The following is a 20,178-nucleotide window of genomic DNA, read 5'->3' as shown; positions in this document are numbered from 1 at the left end:
CGAGAGGCAATGATTCTCAATGGCGCATTTGGGTTCCCCTTTAAGTGTATCGTCGACTACCCATGGGGATACTAGGGTGATCACTAAAACATAATTGGTTCCATGGTCAGGCAACCATATTGAAGTGAACAAAAATCTTTTTTTAAATATTTCTCTGAAACTACTTAACCCATCGATATTAAATTTTTGGTATATCGTCGGGTACACATGATAACAGTTTGATTGTATAACATCATCGGTTAAATGGTTCCAGAGAAAAACATTTTTAATGTTTTCCTTCGATCCCTTATGGTTGCCAAACTGTGTAAACTATGACGTCATATTTATCAAACTTTATTCCTCGTGGCTCACGTTTTTGTAAGCGCCCATGTAGAATCACCGCTCGCAGTTATAAGTGACAGTTCTTGGGATGGACGAGCTGTGAGAAATATAGTTTGATAAAAATGATATCGGATGGCATTGTCATTGCAACGAGTGGCGTGAGATGGCATCGTCATCGGTACAGGCGATGTGTGATGGATGGCATAGTCATAGGATGGCATCGTCTTTGGCACGGGTGGCCTTCTGTACCTGGTGTAACTGCTCGCCGGTTATAAGCGGCACGTCGAGTTACCCTCGCCGAAGGAGAAGGTATTACATTTGGGTCCGTTTTTTTTTTTTTTTTCTTTGTCCGCACAGAACTTTCGTGTTTTTCTCTGCAACCGCTTCTCGGATTGAGACGAAATTTTCACCATCGGAGCGACTACTCATGAGAATGTTTTAATGATAATTGTGACGTCACAGGTCATGTGGTATGGCAGCCATGTTGGAAAAACAGAAAAACTTTGGACCTCTGTATCTCCGAAACTGCACCAAGGAAAAAAATTGAAACTTGCCACATGCCAAGTACTCCACATGGGGAATGTGATTTTTTTTTTATGACATCATAGGTGTCTTCGTTATGATGTCATAATTGCATTGGTAGAATGCTACATCTGATCAGTATTAAAATTTTTGAGGGTCATCTCGGGATAAAATGGTCCACAGAAAAAATATTGTTGACGAAATCGGTCACGTGATTCGGCAGCCGTGTTGTTTAAAAAAATAAAAATAATTTAAACCTCAAAAATCTCTGAAGTGGCTGAACAGATTGAGGTGAAACTTTACACATCTAGTCCTTGCAACGAACGATTTAGGTTGGACAAAAATGTTATCAAATCTTTCTCACCTGAAATGACTTCATTGGCGATATTTCTTATCAGAAAAAAAACCCCACCCGAATCCTCCCATGGGAAACCTCGTTTTGACCTCAAATCCAAGATGGCCGACATTGTACAGGTGCAAAACTTAAAATGGACCTAATTTTGGAAAGAAACAACAAAGAAACACTTTTAAGGTGTCATTTTAACTAATTTGAGGACCCCCATTCGTTTAGTGATACTTATAAGATCGTTAGATATCATGGTCATATATCAAAGTCAAGGTCAACGTTAAATTTGACCGAAGCAACGTTAAATTTGACCTAAATTGTATCAAGAGTTATGCCAAAATGATAGTTATTGATAAAATATATTGGTTGTTATTGCCACATATACCATTAAGATGCTCATTCATTTAGTAATAGTTTTGAGGTGATTGGATATCTCGATCATGTGATAAATTCAAGGTCGAGGTCAAATTTGACCCTGAATTTGATCAAAATGATGCAAATCGACTCAAAATAAAGTACATTGGATGTATCATTTTCAATGGACTCTTTCAAGATGTCCATTCACTTATTTATGAGATTGGCATCGAGATCATAATCGTAGCCAAATTTAACCAAATAAGTAAGAATCCAAACAGATTTTGTGACCTTGCAGTGACATTATTTTGAAACCCATGTTAAGGTCTCTAATAACAAAGTTTACTATGCCTGATCACTTAAATGATATTGTATGAGTGATAATTTTTTAAAGTCAAATTGCAATGTCAATCCATTGTATTATTATTGAGATCTACATCCTGGTCATCATCATCCTGATTGTCCACATGTGGCACATTCATGCATGTTATTCCCCTGCATTGGCCACAAGCTGGTGTGCACTGTAGTCCATTCTTGCGGCAGGTGCATGTTTTTTTTTGTCACACTGGCCACCACAATTGCACCGAATTATCTTGAGGAGTCGCTCTGGTGCTGCTGGCTGAGTCATCCTGATAGGCACAAGACCACCGGGAGTGGCTTTGCAACCCCAAACTGCAGAGGCGCTATCATTGCCACGCCATCCCTGCACTTGGTAATAAGTCCGATGACTATGAAAGGTGGCTGTGTCACTCGTCGGCGGAAGCTTTTCTGGAGATACATATTGTGTAGAAGTAGCTACCTTCAATAGGAACTTCGTCACCCTTGCTGCGTTGAGGTTTAGTGATGTAGTGCACCCATATATCTCCAGCATGGCATGTTCTCCTGCCTGTTCGATGTCCTGTTTTGATGAAGATGGAGACATAAAAACGGTGCCTGGCTTGCTCAGAGCTGCTAACTTTGTAAAAACAGTCACTTTGCCGATTCCATATGGCCTTGATGTGGTATCACACCCACTGAAAGCGTGCAGGAAGAGTAGACTTTCCGAGAGGGCAGGATCCAGTTTCTTCTTCAACGTTGTGATGCACACCGTCTGTTTGGCGGTCACCATGTACAGGTTGTCACTGTTATCTGTGGCATCAGCATGATGTATCATCAACTGAAATACATCCGAATCTTCTGCGACAACGGCTGTTTGACTGTTCTTCGCAGACAAACATGCTAGCATACAGATCTTGTAGTCGGCATCCCTTCTACATGCTCAACGGTGATGTCTGCTTTGACCATATCCTCTGCAAGGAGGTTGATGAGGGCCTGCTTGTTTGATGTGTTGGCAAGGAAAGCTTTCTTACTCATGGTTAGACGCATTTCTGCAGAAACTGAGACTGAAGCACCAATGTCGCTCCCTGTCCTACGGCGATGAGCTTCATCCTTAGTAGTGGAGCCGTTATACCCATCAAACACAACCAGTGCACATCCATAGGTGCTGTGTACATGCCGGACATACATTGCACATATCTCGGCATAACTAGAGTGCTTGGGCTATATGACGTCCATGATGTCTTAATGTTACATTTCGTCACATAACGTCATAATAACCCATATGTATTGTTGCGAATTCGCGCCCGCCGGCGTGCGAACGGCCACGTAACTCGAATCGCGGCACGTCGCCCACCGGACGGACAATTCTGTTGTGACCCTCTCGGATTAACACCGGGAGCTAGTCACGGGTGGGCCTTTCGGCCTCACCACGATCGTGCCAATCGGCCCCCCGCGTGGGATAGGGTTGTTCGCCAAACTCGACCTACCTAAGTACCCACGCGGAGGGTAGACCGGGCGATCGCACCTCGCCGCAGGTCGACTCCGGACACGGGCCACTTAAGCGACCCGTTCCGTACTATCGGGATAACCGAGCGGTGTTATCGTCGGCCTCGACGGTTCCGATTAATTATCGGGCGTATTAAGCTCACTACCAACCCTTTACGTGAAGCAAGATGGAGATTCAATTAAAGAAAAGACGAAGCGAAACGGGAAAAACAGTTCAACATAATTCACATTTATTCCGCGGCACACGGATAGCACACATAAACAATTACAACAATTATGCACCAAAATCAGATGTAACAAAAGAAACACAACAATGCAGATCTACTACCGACTACGCGAGCACACGGCAACACTTACACAGTTTTACTTTACAGACGGCGCCGACAACACATTTAATCAAAAACAAAAGAAAAGGGCCACCCTCAAAGACAAGGGGGGAGACGGGGCCTGTGGGCCGCGAGACCGGGTGGATCCTACCCGTGTCTTGTGATGAGCCGCAAATGTGGCGGCGCCCCGACTCCGCGCTCCTTCGCGGGTTTCGTTGGCACTGCTTGGAGTGGGGTGGGAACGGGGCCCCCTTTTTGCACTATCTCAGCGCGGGGGGAAAAAGGGGGGAATTGTTGATGCTCTGGGGAAAGAGGATAGCTGGCTTGCTTGGGTCCCGCGACGAGCGACTCCACTGCGAGCTCGTCGCCGACCGCCGTCTTCCTTGCCTTGGACCCGAGCTATTCGACCTCCTCCCCAATTCTCCTCAGCCGACTGCAGCAAACCACCTCGACCATGCTTCAGGCTTCAGGCTTCCCCTCTCTGCAGCTCCCCGACAGACTCCGAACCCCGACAGACTGCCACTCTCCAGACCCGACTTGACTCGCGGCTCCACAGACTGCTCCTCTCCAGACCCAACTTGACTGCCTCGACCTTCTCAAACTCACCTTGACTCTTCTCAAAACTGACTGCATTCGCCCCGCGCTCGGCGCTTTATAGTCCGGCAGGAGAACCCATATGCAAATTTCTGGATCAGAACGAGCTCGGGGGTGGAGCCACGCTCGCCCATTGGACGGAGAAAAAGGGGCGTGAGTCTCCCCTGATCCTCGAATTTGCATATCCCGATTCTACTGTGACGCGCCTGGAGGCGGGGCCAAACCGCCCCACGCTTGCTGATTGGACGGATCAGAAGTGGGCGTGTATCATTCGTGATCCGACTTCTCCTCGGAAAGGCCGCTATTTGCATCCGCGGCTCGGCACGCGTCCCGCACGAGGCCAGGACAGCCTGACGCTCGGTGCCCACAAGCGGTGCGGGAATGGCCGCAGAAGGAGAGGCGAAGGTGGTGGAGGGTTTAAAGTGGTGGTCCATGGCCATGGCGACGTTTGCAATGGCGGTGATGCGATGTTTGCGGGAGCGAGTTGTGAAGGTAAAGGTCGTGGATGTTGGCGTTGTTGTTGTTGTGAAGCGGCGTTGTGGTTGGTGGTTGTTGTGTGATGGCGGTTGAGACGTGGTTGGTTCAAAATAAAGATAGAACAGAAAAACGACTATCTCAAAGGGTCGCAGCCCGAATGAATCACATTTATTCCCTCTAAACAACGGGTTTGGGGCTAACTACACATGTACTTACAGAGATATCTCACCTACGGGACCTGAATGGTGGTTTGCGAATTTCCTCAACCGCAACAATATATATATATATATATATATATATATATATATATATATATATATATATATATATATATATATGTATATGGGTCTCATCCCCAACACTTTGGCCAGAAACCCGTATTTTTATGGGTCTCGGGCCGAATGAGTTAACTAATGTGATCTATAGGTGATGATGCCACACTGAGCGTTTTTTTTTTTTTTTTTTTTTTTCTTTCTTTCTTTCTTTCTTTCTTTCCCCCGCGTTAATACGCGTCATTTGGTGAGCTTTGAGATCAAATTTTGATTAAATTTTACATTGACCTTGACCTTAACACATAATCGTGACCTCTAATGGTTCCGAAAATTTCACTAAATGAACGGGAGTCCTTAAATTAGTTAAAAATGACACCTTAAAAGTGTTTCTTTGTTGTTTCTTTCCAAAATTAGGTTCATTTTAAGTTTTGCACCTGTACAATGTCGGCCGTCTTGGATTTGAGGTCAAAACGAGGTTTCCCATGGGCGGATTCGGGTGGGGTTTTTTTTCTGATGAGACATACCACCAATGAAGACATTTCAGGTGAAAAAGCTTTGATAACATTTTTGTCCAACCTCTATGGATCATGATCCGTTCGTTGCTGTGCCAAGTAGGACCACCTATCCACAAGGAACAAAAGTTTCACGCATGACATCATAGGTCACATGGTTTGGCAGCCGTATTGGATTTACCTGAAAACCTATAAAAAATCTTCAGAATGGCAGGACAGATCAAGGGGAAACCTCACACAAATGTTCCCCAAGCCTTGGGTGTACATGTTTGTTGAGGAATAATTGAAAGGTTACATGGTTTGGCAGCCATATAGGATTGAAGAAAAATATTAAATTACGTTTTCTCTGGAACTGCTTAACCAATCGATGTGAAACTTCACAACTATGACGTCGTGGTGATATGGAATGCATGTTTTCAATTTCAACTTGATCGGACGCATGGTCTGGCAGCCACAATTGTTAAATTTTCTGATCTGAGTTTTTTATCTTGCCAAAACAAAGTTTTTGCAAGATATGTTAGTCAGCTTGTATGTTTTTTTTTTGTTTGTTTGTTTGTTTGTTTGTCTGTAATCACGTATAAAAAATTCTGCAGGGCACAGTTATCATCGGAAATTTTTGTAACTTCGCATATCAGAGGCCTATAGAGGTCCCTTTCAGTGCACAAAATTTTGAAGGTCAAGGTCACTTTGGCGCAAATCAGGGGAGTCGACGAAACCCTTATTTTTTGAGTAATTTTGATCGGATCGTCTTCAAACTTCATGGGAATATAGTTCATGGTCTGGCGCTCAGCTGATTAATTTTTGGTGGCGATTGGCCTTGACCTTCATGGTTAGCGCCTCAGGTCAAACATATTTGACCCCAAGGTCAAATTTTCAAGTTTTAGGAACCATATCGTGTAGTACTTCAAATTGAACACCTCGATGAGTGCTTTCCAGATATATCAAGCTTGAGACATTATGACATAATTTGGTGACGTTATGAGGCAAAAGCATATTTTTCATGGTTACTCTGTAGAACGATTCTCATCGGAATCTCTTGTAGGCAGATATTCCTCAAGGAGTCGCTCCTGGTGGATAGCAGCTCTGTTCACCTCAGTGTGACCTTAAAGAAGTCACATGTGGTCACCTTTTGGCAAGATACGGGTCACCCTGCGGGTGACATTGGTTTATTTTTTTGTTGTTGAATAAGGCTCATTTGGTTGTGCTTGGATGGGTTTTAGGGTAGAGTAGCAGCTGAAATGTGACTCTGATCCAGGTTCTTCCTGACGACTTCATCTTTTCTTTTTGCTTGTTCCGGCCTGATTGCTCTTTTTGTTGTTAATGTTGTTATTAATACTATTACGAGTAATATTATTTTGTAATAACGACATTAATATGCCATTATTATTGGATGGAGTTGATTAATTTGTGGTTATAATATTTTTTTACATCCAGTAGGTATGTGGACCAGTGACTCTTAGTGTATACATCACCCATGTGTAAATAAACATGGATAAGTTCAATTTTCTCCAAATCCCCTCAGGGGAGTGTTAAACAAAGCCAGCGACCATTAGGAATAGGGTTATGCATCAAATACATGTTACAATTGGGCTGTGAGGGTGTCGGGGAAATATCGCATGTCACACTTGAAGCCACGGCTGGGAGAAATCACATATGAGGCCTCAAGATAAGTTGTAAACAATCCATATACAGTCCACACATAATCTGATGGCCAGAAAATTGGACAGGTAATAAGATACATCATTCACGCGTAAAGACTCTTTTAAGCACCTTGTTTAGCTAAAGATCACTGTGGCCTACCTACAGGTCTAGAAAGTTGAGATGGTTCGGGTCCGTTCATCTTTGAAGGACATGAAAAGGATATATTGCCTCAAAGACATTGGGTTTCCTCCAAATGTCTTTCAGTTCCATGATAAACAGCAGCAGCAGCCAGAGGTAGTCAGATGTAAATAAGGGTTATGAGGTTGGGGGTTGAGGGGCAATAAAGTAAATAATTTGGAATTTCAGGGCTGGTCAAGCTGAGAAAGGTGCCTTTGCCGAGATTTGTTTGGTAGAGCATGCATTTGTTTCCTGACAGATGTCGTCCGTTGAAATAGATAAATGAAACCAGGGCAGAAAGCATGTAAAACGACATCAACAAGTAAAAAAGACATAAAATGTCAGCCCCCATTGTTTTAGTAATTTTGCTGTATGGAGTTGAAGGTCAGGTCAGGGATGGGAACATGCGCCCTTGCAGTGCGTCGCTGCGTCCACTTTCCATCCATGTAGAATCCACCCACTCCAGGGGCCTCTGTCTGGCCATCCCCCAGGCAGATGCCTGACCCATCCCCATCTCTTTGAGATGCCGATCAACCTGCTGCAACCACAAGGCACGGGGTCGGCCCACTGGCCTCCTCCACTCATGAGACTCCCTCGCTGAGAGAATCTGGTGAGCAGGATCAGCGTCAGGAAAATGAGCCACATGTCCATACAGCCGCAACTGATGCTCACGGACTATGCAGGTAACAAATCTCATCCGAGTCTCTCTCAGCAACCGCTCGTTGTACACAAAGTCCGACCAGTGATAGGCAAGGATTCTCCGAAGAGACCTGGTACCAAAGGAATTAAGTCTCTGTCTCAGATCCCTGGTCAGAGTCCAAGTCTTACATCCGTAGAGCAAGTGGAAGCACCAAGAACCGAAGACTCGAACTTTTGTTCTCCTGCACAGGTACAGGCAGTGCCCCACCCCTTGATCCAGTGAATCCATGACTCACCAGGCCCGACCCAGATGTCAATTGACCTCTGGATCACAGCCAGCAGAGCTATGACTATCACTGCCAAGGTAAGTGAATCTCTCCGTGACCTCAACATCCTCTCCACAAACAGGTACAGACTGGATAGAAGCATCCAAGATGTCATTGAAAGCCTGGATCTTAGTTTTGACCTATGAAACCTGAAATTCCAGCAGCTGACTCAACATCAGGTTTTTTTGTACAAGTAAAATGGCCGCCAGTCAGCCATCTTAAATCTGATCTCGAAAGAAAATGACGTGTATATGTAAGCCATCGTTCGTTATCTGTGCCAAGTTTGAACAAGATCGGTAAATGCATGTCCGAGAAACGGTTGAGATCGGGTTTTTTGTTTTTACAACTAAAATGGCTGCCAGTCGACCAGTGGGCCATCTTTGATCAGATCACAAAATATAGTTCGGTGCAAGTGTATTCCATTGTGTACTGTGCTCGTGCCAAGTTTGAACAAAATCGGACCATGCATGTCGGAGAAAAATGTTTGGGGACACGTTGTGGTAACAAAATGGCCACCAGTTGACATCTTGGATCTGATCTCGAAGAACAATGACGTGCATATATAAGATTTCATCATTGTCTTTGTGCCAGGTTTCAACAACATCTTTAAATGCATGTGCGACAAATGGTTGAGGACGCGTTCATCAGGTTTTTTTATAACTAAAATGGCCGCCAGTCGGCCATCTTGGATCTGATGTCAGAAAAAAAAATGACACCCATATGTATACAATCATGTGCTGTCTTTTTGCCAAGTACGAATAAAATTGGTCCATACACGTCTGAGATATGGTTGCTTACGCACGCACACCCGCACACTAAAATTGAGACCAAATACTTAAGCTCCCATTTCAGACGAAGTCCAACGCAGGCTAATAATAATAACAAATTACTGTAAAGGAGACGAAGCCATTCAGATTTGGAAAATAAATGACTCGTCTATAACAATAAATGTCGATCTGTCTGTCTGTGTGTTACAATTGCATTTGTAAGTCTCTGGATAAATTTGGACCAAATTTGTCAGAGGTAAAAGGTTGAACTGGCCAAGTTTTACCGTGGTTAGTGGTTTATTCAGCCGCAAAGAACCCCCCCCCCCCGGGAAAAATGATGGGGGTATACTTAACCACTGTTGCAGTTGGTTTGAATTACCTTTGGTGAAGTTGAGCATTACAGGAAGGATTTAATTTCCCAGACGACTGCCTGGCCTTCTGCTGTTATTCTCACCATCACCACGGATAGCTTTTTCTGTCACTAGGGACGGGTACTTTTGCAAGTTAAAAATAAAGATTTCTGTCTTTTCGAACTTCTTGTATTGGTGTGTGCGCGCGCACACACACACACACACACACACACACACACACACACACACACACACACACACACACACACACACACACACACACACACACACACACACACACACTTGTACAGTATCGGCTATTCCTGAAATATAATATAACTTATAGGATTGCTGTAAATGATGTTAACCTCAAAACATTGTTCCCTTACCTGAAGTAAGAACCTTAAATTGTAAACAAATTTATGGTTTCCCAACCACACTGGTCATCAGCTGGGCACCGTTCTTCCTCGAGGTTTCGTTTCTTTCAGCCCAGAATCTCTCCAAATGGCAAATCCACAACCATGGTCATGGATCCACATCAAAAGATCCACAACCTCAGCTGTGTCCATGCAGTCGGTCAACACATTGATGTAACCACTAATCAGACTTTACTCGCTCGAGGATTTAATGTATTAACACAAAGTTCCAACTCCCATCACACATTCTATTATATGATAATATATTAAATCATGCACATCTTACCTTAAATATAACATGTCCACCAACAGACACGACCATCCCACTCATCTCGAGATCAAACTGGTGTTCAACTCTTCAAACGGTTACTTATAAACGTCTGTTTTTTGTTTTTTTTATAATCTGCTTCCTTGTCTCTTAGCAACCACTGAAATGAGTTTAAATGGATTCGTACCTGGTGATTCCAAGGTTATCACTCCAAGATAACTTGAGCATTGAGGCCTGAATTTAAACTGGAGTGCGCCGAATGGTGCTTCAGCAACCGTTATAATTTGAATTTGGTTGCATATGCCAAGAACGCAACTTGCGTGTGCTCGCTTGTAGTTATTTTGCGCACGGGGCATTCAATTTTACAACCACAGGAATGAAAAGTCAAATGTAAAGTTTAATGAAATGGATAAATGAAACCAGGGCAGGAATTATGTAAAACATCAATAACAACAAATTACTGTGAAGGAGAAGAAGCCATCCAGATTTGGAAAATAAATGACATTAACAATTATAGATCTCTGCTTCATCTAACTTACTCGATCTCAATTGACACACATACACACTCGAGAGATAGTCAGATATAAAGAAGATTTATAAAATTTGGGGGGGACGGGGAAATAAAGAAAATAGGGAACTTCAGTGATGGTTGAGTTGAGTGAGGCGGGTGCCTTTTTGGTGGTGAGATTTGGTGAGATTTTTGGCCTGGATTTGGTGGTGAGAGCAGGCAATTGTTTCCCCACGAATGTCATCCCATTGGTGTCCCGAGGATCACAGAAGTGGTTCCTTCTTTCACTGGGGTGGCCAAAACAAGCCCTGGCCCCCCAGTGGGGAGTCCTGCTGAGAGAAACCACACACGCTCCTCACCCCTGTGGAGGTCCCTCCTCAACTGCCAATGCTCACACTCAAAACCGTCCCTTGTATGATGTCATCTTGCACGCTGATTGGTCGCCTCGCTCAAACACATCGTTGATTGGCCCAATTGAAAAAATCACGTGTTCCATTTGGCCATATAACTCCAGACATGCAAATTCCAATGTAACTAATTAACCCATTTTTGTTATCTTCTCCTTTTATTTCTGAAGCGTGGCCTGCGCTCATGCATTGCATGCACTATCTTCGAATACCAGTCACGCAAACAATTTCCAGATACAACCTTGAAACGAGACTCCGAAATTAAATATTCTGAGGTAATACAGCTGAAAGGGAATGAAGATAACATAACATTGTAGAACAGCTCAATCACATGGGCAATTGCTTTGTACAGTATGTATTGCTTGCAAATTGTGCAACAAGCTTGTTTTCATGATCGATGGACGTATTCTGTACTTGAGTAGGCAAAACGTTTACGATTTTGATTAAATAATCAGATGCTTGTCGTTCATACTAACTGTGTTTGCACGTCTTTGTGACCCGTTTTAGCTGTCTGACTTGGATGGAGAGACGCGAAGTATGGTGGAGAAGATGATGTACGATCAACGGCAGAAGGCCCTCGGCCTGCCTACCTCCGAGGATCAGAAAAAGCAAGATGTGCTCAAGAAGTACGTGCTTCTTTGAACTGTAACGCTATCACTTCACACACTATCATACAGGTTTTGGGAGTGCTTGGCAGTGGTGAGAAGATAATGTGGAACGAAGGGGTGGTTGGGCCAATGTTTTTTTTTATTCTATGTTTTTTTTCTTGTTCATTGACTTGCCTCATTTAGTTTTGACGTGGCTTTTCAATTCTGAGCAGTGTTGCTTTGTGACGCTGATTAGAGTCTGAACATAAAAACGTTTTTTGTTTTTTAAGTTGCACAAATGGTCGTTACCAATTGATTGTTTTTTGGGGAGGTTTTTTGGTCAAAATGGCCAAATTGTACACCGTTCGACTCTCAAATGTTAATCCACAATGCGATGCCACTTTCAAATACATCATTGGTGTTCGACCTGAGCAGCGGAATTTCGACATTGAAATTCCACCAACATATTTGGTCCTCAAGAAGGCCCAGGTTGTGGATCATGCCAAGCAAAGGCCATTTGCCCGGTAGACAGTTTTTAGTTGATGAAAAGCTGGAGCATGCGATACACATCATGTGACGGTGTTGAAAAGGTGAGGTAAAATTGTGGAGGTGAGAATGCATCGAATGGAAGCTGTTGGTGACCTTGAATCCACCCCAACTTCTACACCCTCGTTTTGCTGTCATTACTACCTTTGCGAGTTGCACCTCACTGCCCGCCCATGAACTGTTCCCTTGCCCTCACCCTTTGGTAAACAATATCCAAGGCTGGCATGCTGATAAGGCTCAGACTTTTATGTGGTTATCACACACAGGCACATTCGTGATAAGGGGCCGGGCCAAGTAGTTTTAGGTTTTGTGGTGGTTTGGCAGCAAAAGCTCATGGCTGGAAACCTTGGTGTGGGCCACCCAATGCAAGGGTAATACCAAGAACCATTGGTGGCAGGTTAAAATCCAATCTGACATTTGGTTTTAATATGCCTTTCCATATTATGTGCACGTGTGTGTTTGTGTGTGCAAGCGCGTGCACACACGGACATTGAGTTTAACAGACATTGTCATCTGATGGTGAGCTAGCAAGCCATCGCATGTGGAGTTGTAGCGTGACGGTTAAGATGTGATTTTTGGACGTAATCCCTTTGTGCTGCTTGCCAACTCAACCTTTGGGGTATCCACCCGATTTTGATGATTGCCAATAAGTCAAACGTGGCTGGATTTATTGATTTCCCAAGGTGGGGAGAGGTGTGTCGAGGGAGCGGTAAAAGGGGGGGAAGGGGGTTGGCTGGCATTGCTGCAAAGGCTTCTTCAGCCTCTGTAAGCTGTCAGTCACTGTCAGGAGCAGTGGGTGGTTCTGAGGTTTTCACAGACGACTTGCAGAGTACCCCCCACTCCTCTCTTGGTGGGAAGAGTTTGTGCATTACTTACTGAAAAAAGTATAGTCTGTATATTGCAAGAAGACTTTTGATGTTTGTGTTGTGTGTGTTTCAAGGAGTCTAATGGTTACTAGCCCGGTGTTGGCTTAGCGGTTAAGGTGGTGGGCTTGGGATCCTAGGGTCCAGAGTTCAAGCCCTGTTTGCTGCTGAATTAACACCAGGGGGGTGACTCAGCCTGTCATCCTTCTGAGGTTGGCAAAATGAGTACCAGTGTAGCAGCCAAAAGGCTGCACATGAAGGGAAGGGTTATCGACGGATTTATTAAATCTGGTATTGGTGTGGAGCAGGCATGATGGGCCGAATGGCCTCTTCCTGCACATAATTTCCTTGCAATTTCCAAAGGTTTTAAGTGGTCTTCGAGGTTGAAGGGGTCCTCAGGATTGTATGGGTCTAAAAGGGTATGTTCCAATAGTAGTTAGGGTCGAAAGGGGTCTCTTGGTATAAGGGGTCTGAAGGAGCTAAAATCCTAAATGGTCTTCAGAGGTCTACAGGTCTAAAGGGTGTAAGGCTCTGAGAGGTTGAAATGGTTCAAATGGAGTCATAAGGGGTCTAAAGGGTATATGGGGGCTAAAGGATGCATTCCAATTGTAGTTAGGGTCTAAAGGTTCATATCGGTTTAAAGGGTCTCAAGGTCTAGAAGGGTCAGAGGTTTAAAGGATGTAAATTCTTCAAAGCATCAAAAATGTCTGAAGGGTCCAATGGGATCGAAGCAGTCATAAGGGTCTAAAGGTTTAAAAGGCATGTTCCAATAGTACAATGGTTCCCAAATTTGAAATCGCATTCACCTCGTGACCCAAGTGATACTGGTACCTATGATAAAAATTGTCGGAGAAAACTTTCGATGTGAAAAATCCCCCTCAAAAACCAGGATTTTGAAGGGGGGGGGTCAAGTTCAGGTCGCGACCCTGGGTTGGACACCCCCTGAAATAGTACGTAATTAATAGATTTAGTCACGGTGAAACTGACATTCAAATAGTACGTATTTAATAGATCTAGTCACGGTGCAACTAACGTTCAAATAGTACGTAATTAAGAGACACAAGTACTTCGTGGAACATTTCCACAGACGTGTGTGTGTGTGTGTGTGTGTGTGTGTGTGTGTGTGTGTGTGTGTGTGTGTGTGTGTGTGTGTGTGTGTGTGTGTGTGTGTGTGTGTGTGTGTGTGTGTGTGTGTGTGTGTGTGTGTGTGTGTGTGTGTGTGTATACAATTATTGTGACTAATTAGTCGCTAGTTTCCTTATTCTGTAGCCTTAATCAAGGGTATGAAGTGTTCATCTGTGTTGGCTCCTAAAATGTCTGGACCATGTGATGAAGTGATAAATGCAATGTCTTTGACACAATATGTACACAGTTTAGTGCACCGGTTTGTGTTTAACTTATGGTGGTTAGAAACCTTGGGTTCACTCCCTACAGCCCCATCCTTGTTCTTTGTTTCAGTTTTTAAGTTGTGAGCTTTCTTTGGCAGTTTTAATTTGGTGATAAAGTTCAAAATGTATTTGTTGGCTTCCTTTTTATATTAAGAAAAAATCTACTTTATTATTTTCTAGCTCGAACTGAGCTTGTCTTCAACCAGCCTCCCCTCCCCCCCCCCCCTTTTTTTGATTGTAATCGGTTGTCTCAGAAAACAAACAGTTGTGTGACTTTGCCATCTAATGAGTGGAGCCTCTTGGTGAGGTCTGCAAAGCCATGTTCCTTTGCCCTTACCGGTGTGGTTCGATTCCCATGGCTGTTTGGTGGAAATTTCTGCAACCTGTGACAGTGATAACCAGTTCAATGTTCACGACCCATCGTGAACACCCTGATGCCTTGTTGACTATGGGCGTCACCAAGGAGGTGTTGTGCGTTCTTACGAGATCAAGTCTCGATTTATCCTGCAATTAATGAGTAAGTGAACCCAAAATAAAGGGGCTACCTGCCAATTGCATTTATACATGGGAGGCGGGAAGGAAAGGAGGGGAAGCGGGATGCTAACGAAGCACATGCAGATTTTTAGTCCATGAGAAATTTAAGTTGACCTTTATGTCGTGATGGCGTCGTGCTTGGTGCGTTGAAGGCAGTTATAAAAAAACCCCCGTGCCCTTGATGGTCTCTGTTCACAAAATCGCTCAAAATGATGTCATTGCTTCGAACCACCTTCGCCCGTGCCCTTGCGCCGCACCAGCTCGCTCAAGGACTGCGCTGTGTCTGCAAAGCTCAGGGAATGTGTACTCGATGATATACCTAAATGTACTTTTTCATCGATTTGTCGATGAACGGTGTGCATGCCAACGCATGCGAGCCCACGATTAACATTGCCTCATTTGCTTGAAAGCGAAACGCTTTTTCATAATGATTAAGTGACGGCAGATCACTTCAGTTTTAAGAGGTCCTGAAAGTTGTCATGGGTCAGGGTTAGGGTTAGCTTCTACATACGAGTGAAGGCCTCCGGGCTCTTTGCCAATCGGTCGAGGTATCGATTCGACGCGTGTAATTTGCTACGCCTGTTTGTGCCTCTTAATGATGGTCTTGTGGGAGAACAAAGGACGGCACGTTTATCGACGAAGTATTGTGCCGCGGGGATAAGGAAGCATTTGTCACCGTGTGCCAAATGTGTGAGCGGTACATCTGTGACGATGTGAGGCCATATGGTGAACTGATCAAAGAAACAGATTTAAAGCCTCCATTTCCTCCGTTTCCCTCCACTTATAACCGATTGTAATTTCCCGAGAAAACAAAACGAGCAAAACTGCATTTCTCACCGCAGAATCCTTTTTGTTTTCTAATGCCTTTAAGGTCAATAAGTAACTTTACTATGAAGAGTGTAACAATGCATTTTGGAGTAAAGCATGAACTGTGCACCTTGAGGTCAACCCCCCCCCCCCCCAAAAAAAAAAGATTGACGCACACTCAAATAAAGTTGTATCTTGAAACCTCCTTATTTGGCAATATGATGTTGGGCTGCTTTTTGTTAACTTTTATCGTTTTTATGACTTGTCTGTGGCTATAAAATTCCATAAGAACGTGTTACTTCCAGCGTCTACCACCTGTAAAAAAATTTCAGACCTCTCTATTCTTTATTGGAAGGCTTTCTTTAATCTCTCCCATATTGTTACTTGCTGCAACAATCTGTTATATTTTTATGAATTGTGGCGGTGCATAACAGTTTGAAGAACGTCGACCTTTCAAAGTTAAACGAGTGCAAGAACAAAACGTCATGTTGCATTTGCTGTGTCAGAGTGGCAACCCGTGCAGGATTGTAACCCAAGATTAAGAAACTGAATTGGCTGGACTGTCGCACTGTTTATGGTATGGTACAGTACTTGAACGGATGATATTACGCGTTGCTGTATGAATGAACGAGAACGTCACTCGGGAGAGCGCATACCTCCGCCAGGCTGAACAGTTTACTTTCTGTATCCCATTGACAGGTCGGATCTGGATCCGGATCCAGATCCGAACCAAAGTCTAATTGGCTTGTTCTCGTCAACTAACCAACTCATCTACCGAGTTTTGTCATAATCCGTCCACAACTTTTTGAAATGTCGTGCTGTGTATCATTTTTGGCCCGACCTCTCAATTGTGAAGAATCGATTAAAATGAAGAAATCTCGTGGCTGGATCCGGATCTTCACCGAAATCGAATCGATTCGTCCTCTCCACACACCCAACCTGACCACCAAGCTTCATCTGAATCTGTCAGTAACTTTTTGAGATATGCTGTTCACAAACACAGACAGGCAAACAAAGGTAAAAACATCATCTCTGTTCACCTTCGGTGGTGGAGGTGATGAATTTGTTGTATATTGTCGAAATAGGCTTTCATTAGAGTGAGCGAATTGAAAAGGCCCAAAATATTTCTTGCAAAACACATGAGGTTTACTTTGCATCTCAATATGATATTTGCAGCTTGATTCATTGGTGTTCGTGCTTCCGTGGCACAATAGTTTGTTAAAAGTTGCAGGAGTCTGGTAGGAAATTGAACGTTGGGCATGTGTGGCTACCTCGCTGTGACTCGTCTGATGTCTGCACTCAAAAACAAATGATAGAGGTGGAGTTGTTCTATCCAGAACGGCTGTCAAGGTCGTGTAAAAGCCATAGGCCGAAGGCCTCTTTTATTCCAACTGTGTGATAGCTCGTAGTCACGTGCGCTGAGTTGTGGCGTTGCATATAATGAGGCCATCTCCAATCGCAGATGTCTTGCGGGAGACCGAACAACCTGGGAGGCAGATGTTGCTGAAAACAAATAGTTGCCATGCGAGTCCATAATCCCCATTATCCACATCTGATGAGGCAAACTCTCGGTTCAAGGTCGTTGTGCTTGGATCATTGCTTGCTCTGATTTCTCCATCACATCTTGTTCTTTTGCAGGAATAAGCTTTGCAGAAACTAATGATTTACTGTTACCCTGGAAAATTTTTTTTTTGAAAGACTCGGTCCCTTTGGATGCGTCCTCCAAAAAGCATATGCTGAGTTTTTATCCCCCGCCGCATGGCGGAAGGGGGATATTGTTGTCACTCAGGTCGTCCGGCTGTCCGTCCGGCTGTCCGGGCGTCAACATTTATAGCTGTGAGTGCGATAACTCATAAACTGTTCGCCATATCGATTTGAAATTTGGGTCACACATGTACCACCTGAAAAGGAAGAACCCTATTGATTTTGGGCATGGCCGGATCCAAGATGGCCGACTGGGGCGGCCATCTTGGAAAAATTGTTTTTTGTAATAAATGGAAAACCGCTTATCTGATTTCAATTAGTTTTGGTTACTACGTTCCTCACCCCTGAGGAACTTTTTTGAGATGATGACCAAATGGTGTCTTGTTTCCAATTCACCTCCCTCATTATCTGGAATATGTATGACCTTTTTCATTCAATGGCGGGGGATTCCCCATCTCTGATGGTATATTTAGATTTGCTGTTGATGTTTTGCTTTTCCTTCGAGATGAGGCATCATGTTGGCAAATCAAGTCATTCTAAATATTCCTATTCTTTCTACTTGGGCATCCGTTTGTGTTGCATGTTGCTTCGGATCTTGATTTGTTAATCATTTAACAAAACCTTTTCATTCTTGCCCCCTATCTCAGAAAGTTTCTGGTGAATCTAGATGTTTCCACATTATGGGTCGGTCCCATCTCAGCAATTTGATCAACTTCAACAGGTGTAGAAAAATATTGTTACGTTTGAGGGGGGGGTATCCATTCAAAGGGTAATTAGGATGTTTAATTAGGTATGCCATGCTGTTCGAGTTTACCAGGATCTCGATGTAATAAGTAGCAATTCAGTGGTGATAAGTTGTCTAGTAAATGTTCATTTCTTCAAGGGGGAAATGATAATTGTCACGTAATTAGATAGGGACACGGGATAGGGTGTGTGTCTGCGTAAACCCCTTTTGGTATTCTCTGGAGACTGGCCGTGACGTCACAGGACAGTGCAGCGGATGGCTCCGCCCCGTGATCACGATTGGCGGAAGGCGACGGCGGTGGGCCAATAAACGGCTCGATTGGAAGTGACGAGGACAGGAGGATAAAAAGGTTCTGTTCGGGGTCGAAAAAGGAAGAGGAAGATCACAACAAAACGATCGTGTTTTTTTGGTGTGGAGGCTGTTGCGCGGAGAGCGTCCTTGTTGTTGTGCTGATTCGATCGTGTTCTTCATCGTGTCTTGGAGCCTTGCTGAGCCTCGTGCCTCACCTTGGTTGGCTCTGGGGTTCTGCTGACTCGGAGTACGGGGTCGAACGGCGGGCGGACCTGCCTCCCTCTCCTGCTCGCAACTTGGCGCCAGAACTGGTTCCCTGGCGGCTGTGAGCGGACTTGGGCCAAGACCAGGAGGTCGACAGCACCACGGTTTCTCCTGCCCCCCTGACGAGAGCAAGGCCAGCTCGTCCGACGCCGATCCAGGGACAGTTGCGTCCACACCACGGTCCAGCCTGACCACCAGAAATAGCTACGTTTTGTGTGTGTGTGTGTGTGTGTGTGTCTGTGTCTGTGTCTGTGTCTGTGTCTGTGTCTGTGTCTGTGTCTGTGTCTGTGTCTGTGTCTGTGTGTGTGTGTGTGTGTGTGTGTGTGTGTCTGTGTGTGTGTCTGTGTGTGTGTCTGTGTGTGTGTCTGTGTGTGTGTCTGTGTGTGTGTCTGTGTGTGTGTCTGTGTGTGTGTGTGTGTGTGTGTCTGTGTCTGTGTCTGTGTCTGTGTCTGTGTCTGTGTCTGTGTCTGTGTCTGTGTCTGTGTCTGTGTGTGCTTGGCGCCTTAGAGGGTTTGAGATCTGTATATTCATTGGACTTGTCTGTGTTTTTCCCCACGCCCGATCCCACACCATCCCGTCGAATCGCCCCGGATCCCTCTTCTTGCCGAGTCTTGTTATTTCTGGTAATAATAAAAACAAATAAACATCATCAACTCAATGAAAAGCGACTCGTGCCACCTTCCTCATCCCGTTTGCGGTAGAGCTATTAGAACCGCCATGTTTGGGTTATAAATAAATAAACCGCCTCCATCGTTTCGGCTCATTCTACGTTGGCGGGACTGTTCAAGTCCCGTGAACGTCACATTGGTGTCAGGAGTGGGATGTTCGAACCCCTCTAAATTATATTTGGTATCGGGAGAATATACCAAGATTAAAATCTTGCCCCGAATTGGAATATAAAATTATTACAGAAAAGCGCGCGAGCGCGGGAAAATTTTGGCGGGATTTTTCAAATTTAAATTAATTGGCGGCAAACGGGACTTCTGCACCATGGCGGATGTGCAGATGTTTTAGGAGGAAGGCCACGTGTCTGGCAGCGAGTCGGGGGAAGAAGGGAGAGACGGGGGTAGGGTTGGAACCTCCCCCATTCCGAGCTTGGACCGTGTTTCATCGCCCGTAACGGGGCCGGCAGCGCCGGAAACCGGCGCGATGTCGATCTGGACAATGTTGGAACGTTTAATGAGTGCAATGACGGCACAGGGGGAAAAAATGACAGATCAATTGGGGGTAATGGGGGAACAGTTGGGTGCACGGATTGATTTAATGAGGGATGAATTGGGGGAAAAGATGGAGAAAATGAAAACTGAGATGCAGGAGTGTGTGGATGTTAAATTGGGGGAAATACAAAGTAAATTCGAGGATAGATTGGAGGAAACAAAGGTAGAAATTACATTGGAGGGGG

The 20,178-nt window shown here is 44.5% G+C and overlaps 1 protein-coding gene across 2 annotated transcripts in view; it reads left to right on the top strand.

Annotated features, from left to right (window-relative positions):
• The window catches only part of NUDC (nuclear distribution C, dynein complex regulator), a 113,686-nt gene that overhangs the window by 86,890 nt on the left and 6,618 nt on the right, over positions 1–20,178 (top strand). For both annotated transcript variants that reach the window (XM_085859934.1, XM_085859933.1), the window contains exon 8: positions 11,555–11,673. In XM_085859934.1, coding sequence (XP_085716060.1) covers positions 11,555–11,673 — 119 coding nt within the window. The remainder of the gene's footprint in view (positions 1–11,554; positions 11,674–20,178) is intronic.

Source organism: Eptatretus burgeri, chromosome 16 (genome assembly GCF_056783735.1).
Source record: "Eptatretus burgeri isolate ZD-2024b chromosome 16, Ebu_testis_v1, whole genome shotgun sequence".
Lineage (NCBI taxonomy): Eukaryota > Metazoa > Chordata > Myxini > Myxiniformes > Myxinidae > Eptatretus > Eptatretus burgeri.
Note: the sequence above shows the minus strand (reverse complement) of the source record. Positions and strands in the feature narration are given on the sequence as shown.